The sequence below is a fragment of the Anomaloglossus baeobatrachus genome, chromosome 1, assembly GCF_048569485.1.
Source record: "Anomaloglossus baeobatrachus isolate aAnoBae1 chromosome 1, aAnoBae1.hap1, whole genome shotgun sequence".
Classification (NCBI taxonomy): Eukaryota; Metazoa; Chordata; class Amphibia; order Anura; family Aromobatidae; genus Anomaloglossus; species Anomaloglossus baeobatrachus.
Window position 1 is genome coordinate 976,662,968 of NC_134353.1, and position 17,102 is coordinate 976,680,069.

At 48.2% G+C, this 17,102-nt stretch overlaps 1 protein-coding gene across 5 annotated transcripts in view; it reads right to left on the bottom strand.

Moving 5' to 3' along the window:
- The window catches only part of LOC142303084 (uncharacterized), an 82,425-nt gene that overhangs the window by 63,990 nt on the left and 1,333 nt on the right, over window positions 1-17,102 (bottom strand). Inside the window, exon 2 of one of the 5 annotated variants that reach the window (XM_075344202.1) lies at window positions 6,219-6,352. The exons of 2 other annotated variants lie outside the window; for them this stretch is intronic. In XM_075344202.1, the coding sequence (XP_075200317.1) occupies window positions 6,219-6,352 (134 nt within the window). Of the gene's footprint in view, window positions 1-6,218; window positions 6,367-17,102 lie in introns of those variants that run through there. 2 more of the 5 variants (XM_075344210.1, XM_075344229.1) reach the window with 2 other exon arrangements.

Here is a 17,102-nt window from a genome sequence, read left to right on the forward strand (position 1 = left end):
GGAAAAGATTAATATGGGCAAAAGAACACAGACATTGGACAGAGGAAAATTGGAAAAGTGTTATGGACAGACGAATCGAAGTTTGAGGTGTTTGGATCACACAGAAGAACATTTGTGAGACTTAGAACTACTGGAAAGATGCTGGAAGACTGCCTGACGCCCTCTGTCAAGCATGGTGGAGGTAATGTGATGGTGTGATATTGCTTTGTGCTGGTAAAGTGGGAGATTTGTACAAGGTAAAATGTATTTTGAATAAGGAAGGCTATCACTCCATTTTACAACGCCATACCCTGTGGACAGCACTTGATTGGAGCCAATTTCATCCTACAACAGGACAATGACCCAAAGCACCCCTCCAAATTATGCATGAACTATTTAAGGGAGAAGCCAGAAGCTAGTATCTATCTGTAATGGAGTGGCAGCCCAGTTGTGGGAGCAGCTTGACCGTATGGTGCCAAAAACTGCCCATCAAGCCAATCCAACTTGTGTGGAGGGGGGGGACATGGGGCGAAATATCTCCAGATTACCTCCACAAATTAACACCTAGAATGCCAAAGCTCTGCAAAGCAGGAATTGTGCAAAGGAGCATTCTGTGCCGAAAGCAAAGTGTGAAGAGACCATTATTATTTCATGTAACAATCATTATTTCTGACCTCGTCACTGTCTGGACGATATTCTCTATTCATTGTGCAGTTTATCTGGTAAATACAAGTAGGATATTCATGGAAAAGACACAATTGCCTGGTGACCACAAAGTTTTGAACGGTAGTGTACATCCATGCTTCAGAGGTTACGGTCCATCACAAGATCGCAACACAAGTCTTGACATCATAATGTTACAATACGATGTGACCTCTGAAGCCTTAACGCAGCTGGAAGTTGGCTCCAAATATGATGTATGGCAGTGGAGACAACCCTACTGCAGACCGCAAGCTAAAAGGAAGGCCAGACAGGTGAGCCATGAGGAAAGGATTAGATTTCTTTTTAACATCTTACATTCACAACTTAACAGTTCTATATAATTCAGAAGTGAGGAAGTCGTGAACTGTCTGTACAGTGCCTTGCAAAAGTATTCGGCCCCTTGAATTTGTCAACCTTTTCCCACATTTCAGGATTCAAACAAAAGATAAAATGTTAATGTTCTGGTGAAGAATCAACAACAAGTGGACACAATTGTGAACATGAACGATATTTATTGCTTATTTTAAACTTTTTTAAACAATAAATAACTGAAAATTGAGGCGTGCAATATTATTCATCCCCTGTAAGTTAATACTTTGTAGCGCCCCCTTTTGCTGCGATTCCAGCACAAGTCTCTTGGGGGGTGTGTCTATCAGTTTTGCACATGGAGAGGCTGAAATTCAGGCCCATTCCTCCTTTGTAAACAGGTGGAGCTGAGTGAGGTTGGATGGAGGCGTTTGTGAACAGCAGTTTTCAGCTCTTTCCACAGATTCTCGATTGGGTTCAGGTCTGGACTGTGACTTGGCCATTCTAACACCTGGATACGTTTATTTGTGAACCATTCCATTGTAGATTTTGCTTTAGGTTTGGGATCATTGTCTTGTTGGAAGACAAATCTCCGTCCCAGTCTCATGTTTTTTTGCAGACTCCAACAGGTTTTCTTCAAGAATTGACAGTTATTTATTTTTTTTATAAAAGTTCAAAATAAGCAATAAATTTCCTTCAACTTCACAATTGTGTCCACTTGTTGTTAATTCTTCACCAGAACATTAACATGTTTATCTGTAGGTTTGAAGCCTGAAAGATGGGAAAATTCAAGGGGCCGAATACTTTCGCAAGGCACTGTATCTGCCGAGCATAGAGGTAAACTTATCTCTGCTCAGCAGATAATATAGAATATACAGGAGTTTACCTCTCCTCTCAGCAGAGAATATAGAATATACAGGAGTTTACCTCTCCACTCAGCAGAGAATATAGAATATACAGGAGTTTACCTGGGCAAATTTGCACGCTTTCTGTGCAAACTTGAAGAGAGCTCCCTTTGATAAGTAGGTCGTCCAAATAAGAAACGACCAGGACGCCTCTGTAAAATGGACATGACGGCTGCCATGACCTTTGTGAAGACCCGAGGCGCAGTAGCCAGTCCAAAGGGAAGGGCCCTGAATTGGAAAGGACTGTGTCCTACGGCAAAACGAAGGAACCGTTGATGCGATACACATATGGGAATGTGTAAATAAGCATCTTGAAATGTCTATGGAAGCTAGGAATTCTCCCGGTTCCATAGCAGCTAGTACGGCTCGCAATGATTCCATTCGGAAGGTCCGAATCCGTACGGACCTGTTAGCCTTTTGGAGGTCCAGGATAGGACGGACAGAGCCATCTTTTTTGGGGACGACAAAGGTTTGAATAGAAACCTTTGCGGCGCTGTTCCAGGGGCACTGGAATGATAATGTTTGCTTTTTGCACAGAGGCTATGGCCTAGCATAAGGCCTGTCTTTGCGTTGTGGACTTTGGAAGCAGAGAACAGAGAAACCTGTTGGCCGGTAGGGAATGGAAATCAATCTTGTAACCTGAGGTGACGATTTCTTGAACCCAAGCATCTTGAGTATGGTCTAGCCAGATATCCCGAAAAAGCAGAAGCCGCCCTCCAACAGGAGTCGGCTCTGAGGGGTACCCGGCGTCATGCTGAAGGGGCCTTCGGGGGCGAGGTCCCTTGGGTTTAGATTGCCTGGAGTGGGAACGCCTGGAAGAGTCCCTTGAGGGACCGGATCCCCGATCTGAGCGTTGCGACGACCCCTGTGATTGTTTTTGGGGGGCGGGCCGAAAGGACTGCCTGCGCCAAGAAGACTTTTTAAAATTTTTGGATACAGGCCGCTTTTGTGGTAGAATGGTACTTTTACCACCAGTCGTCTCAGATATAAGCTTGTCCAGGGATTCTCCAAACAGACGAAGACCCTGGAAGGCACGGTCTGCGTTCCATATCTTTAGCCACAGGACTCTGCGGGCAAAAACAGCGTTGGCTGCCGTTAGGGCTGACAAACTAGCTGCATCTAGGGAGCCGTGAAGAAAATAATTAGGGGCTAGAGAGAACAAATCAAGGATGTCAAGAGCCTCTGAAGGAATATTGCAAGAGCGAAGCAACTTGCGCAAGTTCCTACTCCACACACTCATAGCTCTTGCCACCCATGTCAAGGCAAACAGGGGGCGCAGAGAGGAGCCCGAAGACTGGAAAATAGATTTTACCGCAGCATCAACTGCGTGGTCGGACGAGTCCTTGAGAGACGCGGTGTCTGACACAGACATAACCATGTGTTTAGCCAGCCTAGATACTGGCGGATCCACAACGGGGGGGGGGGGGGTACTGACCAGAGCTTAACCAGTTCCGATGGAAAGGGATAAGCAAATGAAGAGGAGGATTTTTTATTAAACCTCCTATCAGGGTGATCCCACCGTTTAGATATGATTTGATCCTGGGCAAAGGACTTAGGAGGCTCCTTGGCCCGCTTGATTGCCGACTGAGAAGTCGGGTCCGAAGGCTGATCAGAAATCAACAGAGCGTGATTGAGAGCCGAAATTAATGTGTCTTTCATATGTCTAGACTCAAAAGGGACATCTGAACCAGAGTCAGAGTCTTGGTAATCGTGACTACTAAAGGTCACGGAGCCTGAGTCAGACTGATCATCGTCTGAGTCGGACGAGACGTATCGGTCGCAATGGCACCTTTTGGAGACAGCCTTTTTACGTACTGGGAACGAGACACCAGACGAAGGCGGGCTCCCCTGGGGGAGCTGAGCCGGGGAGAGGCTGTGAGAGCCTGTGGAAGGCTGGGATATCTGAGACATTAGAAGAGCCCAGGCAGGAATAACATCATCAGACTGGGGTACTGCCTGGATAGTGGCCGCAGTCAAATCCACAGACTGCACCACCTCCTGGTCCGGCAGCGGAGGCTGTTGTGACACGGTAGTAGGGGCATCGCAGCCCCGGCATAGTGGATAGCTTCGGCCATTAGAAAACGAGCGTCCACAGGTGGTACAAGCATAGTAGAGGTCCGTAGAGGACGCCTGGGAAGCTTTATCACCCTTGCGGTTACACATGTCAGCAACAGTTCCACAATAAGTACAGTGAGCCTCTAGCAGTATTATAAAGGGACTGCTATGCAGAGCCGGTATATAGCGAGTAAAGTAGCACACCCTGTCAAACAGTCGGTATATGCCTACAGGCACAGTTAGTATATACTGCTAAAAGTTGATATACACCGCCAGCCAGCAGACACACACTGCTAGAAAGACAGCGATATACCACTGAGCAGAGCGGTATATAGTGCTGCAGAAGTGCAGAGCCAAGGAGGCGATCTCGCCAGTGTCTGCTCCCCACATGTAATGGCGTCCAGTGTTCTCTGGCAGCATGGAGGGGAGAGACGGCCCACTTGAGGGAGCGGCTTCTAGAGCAGTGGAGGGGGCGTTGCTAGAATGCAGGTCGAAGCCGGTAGCTAAATTAATGATGCTTCCCTGGGATGGGGGGAACGGGGGTGGCAGGGCACCCTGGTATTGCCCCTATCAAAAATAGAATGAATAAGAAAAGAAAAACAAAATAATAAGTAAAAATAAGCTGGCCTGAGGCACCTCTGGTGGAGCTCAGTCCAGATACAGGAGTTTACCCTCTACTCATCAGAAAATATAGAATATACAGGAGTTTACCCTCCACTCAGCAGATAATATATAGAAATATACACGAGTTTACCCTCCACTCAGCAGATAATATAGAAATATACAGGAGTTTACCCTCCACTCAGCAGATAATATAGAATATACAGGAGTTTACCTCTCTGCTCAGCAGATAATATAGAATATACAGGAGTTTACCTCTCTGCTCAGCAGATAATATAGAATATACAGGAGTTTACCCTCCGCTCAGCAGATAATATAGAATATACAGGAGTTTACCTCTCCACTCATCAGAAAATATAGAATATACAGGAGTTTACCCTCCACTCAGCAGATAATATATAGAAATATACAGGAGTTTACCTCTCCACTCAGCAGATAATATAGAATATACAGGAGTTTACCTCTCTGCTCAGCAGATAATATAGAATATACAGGAGTTTACCCTCCACTCAGCAGATAATATAGAATATACAGGAGTTTACCTCTCTGCTCAGCAGATAATATAGAATATACAGGAGTTTACCTCTCCACTCATCAGAAAATATAGAATATACAGGAGTTTACCCTCCACTCAGCAGATAATATATAGAAATATACAGGAGTTTACCTCTCCACTCAGCAGATAATATAGAATATACAGGAGTTTACCTCTCTGCTCAGCAGATAATATAGAAATATACACGAGTTTACCCTCCACTCAGCAGATAATATAGAATATACAGGAGTTTACCTCTCCACTCAGCAGATAATATAGAATATACAGGAGTTTACCCTCCGCTCAGCAGATAATATAGAAATATACAGGAGTTTACCCTCCGCTCAGCAGATAATATAGAATATACAGGAGTTTACCCTCCACTCAGCAGATAATATAGAATATACAGGACTTTACCCTCCACTCAGCAGATAATATAGAATATACAGGAGTTTACCTCTCTTCTCAGCAGATAATATAGAATATACAGAAGTTTACCTCTCTGCTCAGCAGATAATATAGAATATACAGGAGTTTACCTCTCCGCTCAGCAGATAATATAGAAATATACAGGAGTTTACCCTCCACTCAGCAGAGAATATAGAATATACAGGAGTTTACCTCTCTGCTCAGCAGATAATATAAATATACAGGAGTTTACCTCTCTGCTCAGCAGATAATATATAGAAATATACAGGAGTTTACCTCTCCACTCAGCAGATAATATAGAATATACAGGAGTTTACCTCTCCACTCAGCAGATAATATAGAATATACAGGAGTTTACCTCTCTGCTCAGCAGATAATATAGAATATACAGGAGTTTACCTCTCCACTCAGCTGATAATATAGAATATACAGGAGTTTACCTCTCCACTCAGCAGATAATATAGAATATACAGGAGTTTACCTCTCTGCTCAGCAGATAATATAGAATATACAGGAGTTTACCTCTCCACTCAGCTGATAATATAGAATATACAGGAGTTTACCTCTCCACTCAGCATATAATATAGAATATACAGGAGTTTACCTCTCCACTCAGCATATAATATAGAATATACAGGAATTTACCTCTCCACTCAGCATATAATATAGAATATACAGGAGTTTACCTCTCCACTCAGCAGACAGATGATCTCTAAGGTGAGGTTTAATATTCTCCCGGTAATCTCTTTCTTGTCCATCGTTGATTGGTCAGTCGGAGGAGAGAACTGTAGGATGTGGGGGGTTGTAGTATTGCAGGGGTCTACATAATAGAAGCTGGATATCAATTACAGGGTGTGACCCTTCACTTCATACATTAATACTCGTCTGCTATTTCATACATGGGGCAGACAATTTTCATAACTTCAATGAGGGAATCAGATGCAATTTACTGGAGAAATTCGCGTGCTGCACATATGTTTCACATACAATTTTGGCCAGAGGAACATAAATGATAATTGCTAGGTGCACAGCCCCATTGAAGGACCTGGAGAGGGGTGTCGGGCACTTCACCGGCCACACACAGGGCTTATTCACACCGCTGTATGGCCAGTCCCATGGTGAGATTGGGACACAAGTCCTTAGAGCAAACTCAGAACTTTTTTTTGCTGTGGCTGACGACCTCTCAGGAATTGGCCAGTTGTGCTCTATGTACCTTCATTTTTATAAGAAGATATTTCATATAACAGTAATGAATCCAAATTTCATGTATTCAATGTTTACATCTATCCTGGTGCTTACATTGGTTGCTGTATCCTCGCTTGTATATTATGCAGTCAGAGCAGCCTCCTCATCCTCCTCACACTTTCCTTCTCAACAGTAAGGGGTACTTTGCACACTACGACATCGCAGATACAATGTCGGTGGGGTCAAATTGGAAGTGACGCACTTCCGGCGTCGCTCTCGACATCGTAGTGTGTAAATCCTAGATGATACGATTAACAATCGCAAAAGCGTCGTAATCGTATCATCGGTGTAGCGTCGGCGAAAACCATAATTACCTTGCTGCGACGGTCCGATGTTGTTCCTCGTTCCTGCAGTAGCACACATCGCTGTGTGTGAAGTCGCAGGAGCGAGGAACATCTGCTACCTGCGTCCCGGCCGGCAACGCGGAAGGAAGAAGGTGGGCGGGATGTTTACATCCTGCTCATCTCCGCCCCTCCGCTGCTATTGGCCGCCTGTCGTGTGACGTCGCTATGACGCTGCACGACCCGCCCCCTTAAGGAGGCGGATCGCTGGCCAGGGCAACGTCGCAGGACAGGTGAGTGCATGTGAAGCTGGCGTAGCGATAATGTTCGCTACACCAGCTATCACCATGATATCGCAGCTGCGACGGGGGCGGGGACTATCGCACTCGGCATCGCAGCATCGGCTTGCGATGTCGTAGTGTGCAAAGTACCCCTAAGACTGAAACAGGTGGAAAAAGGATCTAATATACGAACTTCAAAGAGCTTTCAAGGTGACAGTTCATCCACTTATCACATCCAAAGGGTCCTGTAACTAAGGCTCCTATCTCATTTATAAGAAGTCACCAACCACGACCGATGGATCCTGTAACTAAGGCTCCTATCTCATCTACAAGACGTCACCAACCACGACCGATGGATCCTGTAACTAAGGCCCCGATTACACCTACAAGACGTCACCAACCACAACCGATGGATCCTGTAACTAAGGCTCCTATCTCATCTACAAGACGTCACCAACCACAACCGATGGATCCTGTAACTAAGGCGGGCTTTGCACACTACGACATCGCAGGTGCGATGTCGGTGGAGTCAAATCCAAATCGAAATCCGGTGTCGCAGTCGATATCGTAGTGTGCAAATCCATTTTGATACGATTAACGAGCACAAAAGCGTCTTTATCGTATCATCGGTGTAGGGTCTGACATTTCCATAATGCCAGTGCGGCGACAGATACGATGTAGTTCCTCGTTCCTGCGGCAGCATACATCAGTGTGTGTGAGGCCGCAGGAGCGAGGAACATCTACCTGCATCCTGGCTGCAATGCGGAAGGAAAGAGGTGGGCGGGATGTTTACATCCTGCATCTCCGCCCCTCCGCTGCTATTGGCCGCCTGCCGTGTGACGTCGCTGGGACGCCGCACGACCCGCCCCCTTAGGAAGGAGGCGGGTCGCCGGCCAGAGCGACGTCGCAGGACAGGTGTGTGCATGTGAAGCTGGCGTAGCGATAATGGTCGCTACGCCAGCTATCACCATGATAATCGCTGCTGCGACGGGGGAGGGGACTATCACGCTCGACATCGCAGCATCGGCTTGCAATGTCGCAGCGTACAAAGTACCCCTAAGGCTCCAATCACATCTACAATACGTCCCCAACCGTGACCGAAGGATCCTGTAACTAAGGGGTACTTTGCACACTACGACATCGCAAGCCGATGCTTGCGATGCCGAGCACGATAGTCCCCGCCCCTGTCGCAGCTGCGATATCTTGTAATAGCTACCGTAGCGAACATTATCACATTATCGCTGCGGCAGCTTCACATGGACTTACCTGCCCTGTGACGTCGATCTGGCTGGCGACCCGCTTCCTTATTAAGGGGGCGGGTCGTGCGGCGTCATAGCGACTTCACACGGCAGGCGGCCAATAGAAGCAGGGGGCGGAGATGAGCGGGACGTAAACATCCCGCCACCTCTGTCCTTCCACATAGCAGGCGTGAGCCGCAGGACGCAGGTAAGGAGAGATATTCCTCGCTCCTGCGGCTTCACACACAGCGATGTGTGCTGCCGCAGGAGCGAGGAACAACATCATAACATCGGTCCTTCCGAAATTATGGAAATGACCGACGCTACACCGATGATTCGATTACGACGCTTTTGTGCTCGTTAATCGTATCAAAAACGATTTACACACTATGATATCGATAATGTTCGCTACGGTAGCTATTACAAGATATCGCAGCTGCAACGGGGGCGGGGACTATCGTGCTCGGCATCGCAAGCATCGGCTTGCGATGTCGTAGTGTGCAAAGTACCCCTTAGGCTTCTATCAGATCTACAAGACGTCACCAACCACGACCGATGGATCCTGTAACTAAAGGGTGCTTTACACGCTGCGACATTACTAGCGATGTTGCGAGCGATAGCACCCGCCCCCGTCGTTCGTATGACATTTGGTGATCGCTGCCGTAGCGCTACGCTACGGCAGCGTCACATGCACATACCAGTTCAGCGACATCGCTGTGACTGCCGAACAATCCCTCCTTCAAGGGGGGGAGGTGCGTTCGGCGTCATAGCGACGTCAATAAGCGGCCGCCCAATAGAAGAGGAGGGATGGAGATCAGCGGCCGGAACATGCTGCCTACCTCCTTCCTTCCGCCTTTCCGGTGGACACAGGTAGGGTGATGTTAGTCGTTCCTGCGGTGTCACACACAGCGATGTGTGATGCTGCAGGAACGACGAACAACCAGCAGCATGCACCACCAACGATATGAAAAAAAGCGACGTGTCAACGATCAACAATTTTTTTTTTTCGATCGTTGCTCCTATCTGTCACACGCTACGATGTCGCTAACGACGCCGGATGTGCGTCACTAACGACGTGAACCCGACGATATATCATTAGCGATGTCGCAGCCTTGTAAAGCACCTTTTAGGCTCTGATCACCAACCACGACCAATGGATCCTGTAACTAAGGCTCCGATGACATCTACAAAAGGTCACGAACCATGACCAATGGATCCTGTAACTAAGGGTGGCTTAACACGCTACGACATCGCTAAAGCGATCTCGTTGGGGGTCACGGATTTTGTGACGCACATCTGGCCGTGTTAGCGATGTCGTTGCGTGTGACACCTATTAACGATTTTGAATCGTTAAAAAAAAACATTCAACAATCTCTAAATCGGTGAAATCCCCCCCTATTCCCAATTATCGTTGTTGCTGCAGTAACGATGTTGTTCCTCGTTCCAGCGGCAGCACACATCGCTATGTGTGAGACCGCAGGAACGAGGAACCTCTCCTTACCTGCGTCCCGCCAGCAATGAGGAAGGAAGGAGGTGGGCGGGATGTTCGTTCCGCTCATCTCCGCCCCTCCGCTTTGATTGGGCAGCCACTTAGTGACGTCGCTGTGACACCGAACGAACCGCCCCCTTAGAAAAGAGGCGGTTCGCCGGTCACAGCGACGTCGCTAGGCAGATATGTGTGTGTGATGCTGCCTTAGCGATAATGTTCGCTACGGCAGCGATCACCACACATCGGCCATACGATGGGGGCGGGTGCCAATGCGCTCGACATCGCCAGCATGTCGCTAACGACGCCGGATGTGCGTCACCAACACCGTAACCCCGACGATATATCATTAGCAATGTGGCAGCGTGTAAATGGCCCTTAAGGCTCCGATTACATCTACATCATGTTCCAAATTATTATACAAATTGGATTTAAGTGCCGTAGCGATTAATAATGAAGCTCATTAATTATTTTGTGTATTAGGGTCTTTGGATCACTGAAATCAATCTCAGATGCCTGTGAAAATTAGTTTCCAAGGTGAGCCCAATAACAGGAAAACTGGATGTTCCACAATATTAAAGCAGCCACAGTTTTCAAGTAACATGGGAAAGAAAAAGGATCTCTGCTGCCGAAAAGCATCAAATAGTGCAATGCCTTGGACAAGGGATGAAAATATTAGATATTTCGCGAAAAAGCGTGATCATCGTACTGTGAAGAGATTTGTGGCTGATTCAGAGTGTGGCGCCCCGGAGTATATCAGGGTGCCACAGGGTACTGCAATCTTTACCCAGGGTGCAGGACCTACCCCCCATGGTTCCAGGTTACTGAGAAACCGGTGTCACTACCATCAGCACAAATCTCAATCACACCTCACATCATGACCTGTCAGACACACCAGTGGGTTGGTTAATCGGAATAAGGCCACCCACCTAGGGGGTCAGGAAGACTGGTGGGAGGGAGGAAGAGAGGAGTTGAGTGAGAGCCCTCAAGGAGTGAGGAGCTGGAGTAGAAGCTCCCGGGAAGCTAGACCAAGGTTGGGTCGCAGACGGTGGTCCAGGACCAGAGGAGTTGGGGACCGGTGGCAGTGACATTGGAAGGGTGCGACGGACATAGTCTAGGAGGACTGTCGGCATCAGAAACCCAAAAGAACTGACCGGTACCGAGCACGACGGGGTACAGGACCCTAGGTCAGGAGCCGGTTAAACATCCTGATAACTAACCTGGGAGGGAGAGTCTCTTTATGAACTTCCCTAAGAGCTCAGAGATTGAAGGCAACAGCACACCGCAGGGGATAGGGCTTTCCAGTACAGCGGCCCACTAAAATCCCAAGTGCCAACCGTCAAGAGCACAGCTACTCTAAAAATATAGTGAGTGGGGCCCTAACAGCTTCAAGCCAAGGGGCCACAACAGAGAACTAAATTGTGCATGGAGGCGGCTCCAGATTACCAAGTGACACCGGTGGGAGCGGACACCTGGACAGGCTCCCCTGTAGAGACTGTGATGCACAGAGACTTTGGTTTATCTTCAGTGTGAGTGTCTGCTTTATAATCCTCGAACAACATAAGTTGGGGATGCACAGTAATAAATAATCTACAATGCAATTGTGTGAGGGTACATAAGCCCAAAGAAGGCAATGGAAAACAAGGAGAAAGCTTGGGCTAATAAAATGCACTCTACCCACTAATATACAAAAAATGTCAACTATGTTTATTTAGACAATTAAAAACATGTTAAAAACAAGGTGCCATCCATCATAATTGCAGCAATAACAAAATACAGTTATCATAGGTAGAGTCCATATGGATCAATAAACAGAGAGGATATCAATATCAACAGGAGGCATAAACAGTCAAAGATAATATCAACATATAACAGCCCACAATAATCACAATAAAGCTGAAATTGTTTGCGTCACTAGGATCCAATAAATAACAATAATTCATAGCAAAATAGCATGCTGGCATGATGTACATGTTCATAAGTCCCCACCCAACGCGTGTCGCTTGTAAAAACAAGCTTCATCAGGGAAATAAGGAGAACACATACTTACGGTATATACATTTAAAACAATGTCTAAATAAGGATTACTTTATAATCCTCATCCAGCACCACGACGACCCACAGCGAGTACCCTGGCACCCCTGCACCCTGCGCTCCCAAGTATCCACCAAAAACTCGAGAGGCCGGGGTCTTCCCTACCTGCGGAGGGACTGACACCTTGCTGATCCACACCATCTGCCCCGGTACTCCTTCCAGCAGCGACGGTACTCCCATTACTGCAACCCGCAGGTGGCGTCACAAACGTCTCCCTTGTAAATAATCCCTTTTAAGGATCGGAGTGAGTGCCGAGCCCGGGTCCGGACTCTTCGAGCCATGGCCACCCCAGATCAGAGCACCCCGGTCTGTGCCAGGGCAGCACAAGAGCACATACGTGTTCGTGCTGGTAAAGGCAGAATGAGGAAGGTTTCTGCCATGCAAGTCCATCGGATCAAGAGAGCAGCTGCTAAAAAGCCATTACAAACCAGCAAACAGATATGTGAAGCTGCTGGTACCTCTGGAGTCCCTCGAACCTCAAGGTGTAGGATCCTTCAAAGGCTTGCTGTGGTGCACAAACCTACTATTCGGCCACCCCTAACCAGTGATCACAAGCAGAAACTCTTGCAGTGGGCCCAGACATACATGAAGACTAACTGTCAAACAGTCTTGTATACTGATGAGTGTCGAGCAACCCTGGATGGTCCAGATGGATGGAGTAGAGTAGTGGATGGTTGATGGATGGCCACCATGTCCCAAAAAGGCTGCGACGTCAGCAGGGAGGTGGAGGAGTCATGTTTTGGGCCGGAATCATGGGGAGACATCTGGTAGGCCCCTTTAGGCTAGTTTCACACTTGCGTTGAACGGCATCCGTTGCATTGCGTTGCGTGACGGATGCAACGGATGTGTTGCATATAGAGGCACAACGGATCGTACAAAACAACGGAATCTGCTTTTTTTTTTTCTTCTTCTCCTTTAGTTTTACCGGCGGCAGACTATTGTGAACGATCAGCCGATTGCTCACAGCAGCCGGCTGATCAGCCGATCGTTCGGCCGCCGAGAATGTGTGCGGGGGGCAGAGTGTGGGGTGGGTGGAGCCGAGCGGGGCCATGGCGCTGAGGACTGCATGGCTGGGGGACGTGTGTGTGTGTGTGTGTGTGTGTGTGTGTGTGTGTGTGTGTGTACACACATGCGGAGTGCGGGAGGAGGCGGAGCCGAGCGGGGAAATGTCGGGCTCCCTGCACATGTAGCCAGGGTAAATATCGGGTTACTAAGCAAAGCGCTTTGCTTAGTAACCCGATGTGTACCCTGGTTACGTGTGCAGGGAACCAGAGAGCATGCGCAGGATTCCGCTGCTCAATAAACGTTACATGCTGCGTTCTTTCCGCCCGGCGGAAGCACCGCAGCGTCGGCCAGCGGTAGCAACGCAGGTCCATCACTCGCAATCCGTCGTCCATACAAGTCTATGGGAAGCAGCAGAATTCGTTACCGGATTCCGCTGTTTTCCAAAACGGCGGATTGCAACTGAAGGAAAACAATGCAAGTGTGAAACTAGCCTTAGGGTTCCTGAAGGTGTGAAAATGACCTCTACAAAGTATATAGAGTTTCTGACTGACAACTTTCTTCCATGGTACAAAAAGCAGAAACGTGCCTTCAGGAGCAAAATCATCTCCATGCATGACAATACCCCATCTCATGCTGCAAAGAATACCTCTGTCATTGGCTGCTATGGGCATAAAAGTAGATAAACTCATGGTGTGGCCACCATCTTTCCCTGACCTCAACCCTATAGAGAACCTCTGGAGTATCATCAAGCAAACGATCTATGGGGTTAGGAGGCAGTTCACATCAAAACAGCAGCTCTGGGAGGCTATTCTGACATCATGCAAAGGAATTCAAGCAAAACTCTCCAAAAACTCACAAGTTCAATGAATGCAAGAACTGTGAAGGTGATACCAAACAAGGGTTCCTATGTTAACATGTAGCATTTTCAGTTCTTTACAACATAAAATGTTTAGAAACGCTACTGTGCCTAATAATTTGGAACAGGAAGATTATACTGTTATCATTGGGAGGTTTCTTCAATAAAATTCGATGTATACGCTAACTGGCGATGACTTATTAGACTGACTGTTATTTGCACCGACCATTTAGGAAAATCAGAGAAAAAAAAAAAAATCTTAAATTACTTACCGGCAATGATTTTTTTCCAGAAGCCACGACAGCGCCACCAGAGAGATAGGTCTGCCCACCTTAGGACAGGAAACCCACTGAGATAAAAAAGGGCGGCTACTCTCTCCAGCCTCAGTTTGGTTACAGAGTACAGAGAGGAATACCAGAAACATGATAATACAATCACACCATCACCTTCACCACAATTTGGAAAATGATTCCCGTCGGACCGTGGATACCAAGAGCCCCGAAGGGTGAAGATTGAAAAGCGGTGGGAAGAAGTGGCGCTGTCGTGGCTTCTGGAAAAAATTACCGGTAAGTAATTTAAGATTTTTCCCTTCACCACGACAGCGCCACCAGAGAGATTCCGAAGACAAACAACAATAGGGAGAGACCACAGCTTGTAGCACCCGTCTACCGAAAGTCAAATCCACGGTGGCCGACAAGTTTAAACAATAGTGAATAGAAAAGGGGATCGAAGGAGAGGACCAGGTTACTGCCTTACAGATTAGCTCCAAAGGCACATCCACCCTCTTGACCCAGGAGGATGCTACCGCTCCGGCAGAACGAGCTGCAAGACACTGCGGTATAAGTCAGTCTGAGGCCAACAAGCTGCTTTAATTGCTTCCTAGACCCACCTAGCTATAGGTCCCTTGGAAGCCGAATACTCCTGCTTAGGACCTCGCCCAAGCAATGCTAGACTGACCGCCACCGGGGGCCCTCCCACTGGACCCTTACCTGAGGAGGACAGGAATATCAACCATACTTTCGTGGAAATCCATGTGGCAGCCAGTGTCCTACTATATAAAAGAGAGAGAATCCGAGAACGTCTAACCCCTGCCTCTCAAATTCCCAGGCCGGCAAGAAAGCCCCAAAACCTTCCTGAGGACTCCAGGCTCCCTGAACTACCTTATCCTTCAAAAGGGCCCCCCAACCCAGTGTGCTGGCATCTGTTGTGAGAATGCCCCAACACTGGGAGTGACCAAGGGATCCCGGCTAACAGATTCCAAACCTGTACCACCAGCGCAGGGAAGAAGAACTCGGGAGAAGAGAGACGTGTTTGTCCAGCCCCCCTCTTAATTGTCTTTGCGCCCTCAACCACTCCTCAAAAAGTGCACCGGGTATGGAAGGTACCCAGGGAACCGCAGGACACCTGGCACCAAAGACCCCAACAAAGACATGGCGTCACTGTGTGAGGACTTGGGCAGAGAGACCGTGGAGACTCATGTCATGACCAAAGACACCCTCTCCTGTGGCAAGGCTGGGAATAAAAGTTTAGGAACAGACCTAAAAAGGTCAGTCATGTGGAGAACTGCCATGTCCCTTTTTTTTTAAAAAACTGCGTATAGGGGAGGGGGGTGTACACCGAGAGGGCCTGAAGGTCGCTGACATCTAGCTGATGTCAGGGCCACCAGCAGAGCAAATGAAAAAGTTAGAAGCACCAGTCAGGGACTCAAACAGGGATGCCGTTAAGGAGTCCAAAACCCGAGTGAGACCCCCTGGAGGAATGTTAAAACAGGGAAGAGGCCTTGCCCTATGACAGGATGAAAACTCGCTTAACCCACCAAGTACCAGCCAAGTTTGAGCTCAATAACACCCCTAGGACTGATACCTGGACTGTCAAAGAACTGACTGAGAGTCTTAACTCCAGCCCCTTCTAAAGGAACCCCAGAATGGCCCCCACCGGAGGCTGACCCAATGGACTCCTCCTGGACAAGGACAAGAACCGTCCCCATACTCGGTAGTAAAACTTAGTGGAAGCTGGCCCCTACTCTGCAGGAGAGTGGAAGCCAGACTAGAGGAAAACCCCTGACCCTCTAACAGTTGCCCCTCAAATTCCAGGCCGTCAATGAAGAATGATGAGAATGAAGAAGAGGGCCCTGGGAGAAGAGATAGTGTCCCTCCGGGAGGAACCAAGGACCTGACACTGACAACTATCGTAGCCAGAACCAAGCCCTCCTGGGCCAAAAAAAGGGGGCTATCAGCAACAACCGTGCATCTACCTCAGAACAGCCAGGGTCAAATCAGGGGTGACAAGGCAGAACGGAGATCGGAGCCCCAAGATAACTGAAGGGCGTCCACTGCCCAGTGCCTGTCCCGCGGGTTGAGGGAGCAGAAATGACCAACCTTCTTGATGGCTCGGGAGGCAAAAGGTCCATAGTCGGAGACCCCCAAGCCGTACTACCTGCCGAAAGACCTCTTCATGCAGGCATCAGACCCCCTGACACACAGGGTTCCTGCTCAGGAAGACAGCCCTTACCTTGTCAACCCCCCGGATGTGAAGCATCATGATGGAAGACAGATGTACTCGTGCCAAGGACGCCACTTTGAATGCAGGATCAGATTGCATAGGAAGCAGCCTCCTTGCGATGAGATATTCCTTCCTAATAAAGAGGGTGGGTAAGTCCTCCGAATAGGTCATATCACTGCTCCTCCACTAAATTGTTAACTTTGTCATAGACCAGAAGGAACGACGCCTATGTGTCAGTCCTCTGAACACTAGGACCTCTAGAGATTCTGGTCTGTTCGCCTACCCAGACCCTTGTGGATCTGTTAGCCTTCACTTAGGTGATTAACAGTAGCTGTCAGAACGGCACGCCCTGCCCCTTACACCTTAGGGGTGCTTTACACGCTGCGACATCGCTAGCATTTGCTGGCGATGTCGAGCGCGATAGCATCCGGCCCCATCGTACGGCCGATTTGTGGTGATCGCTGCCGTAGCGAACATAATCACTATGGCAGCGTCACACGCACATACCTGCCTAGCAACGTCGCTGTGACTGGCGAACCGCCTCCTTTCTAAGGGGGTGGTTCGTGCGGCGTCACAGCGACG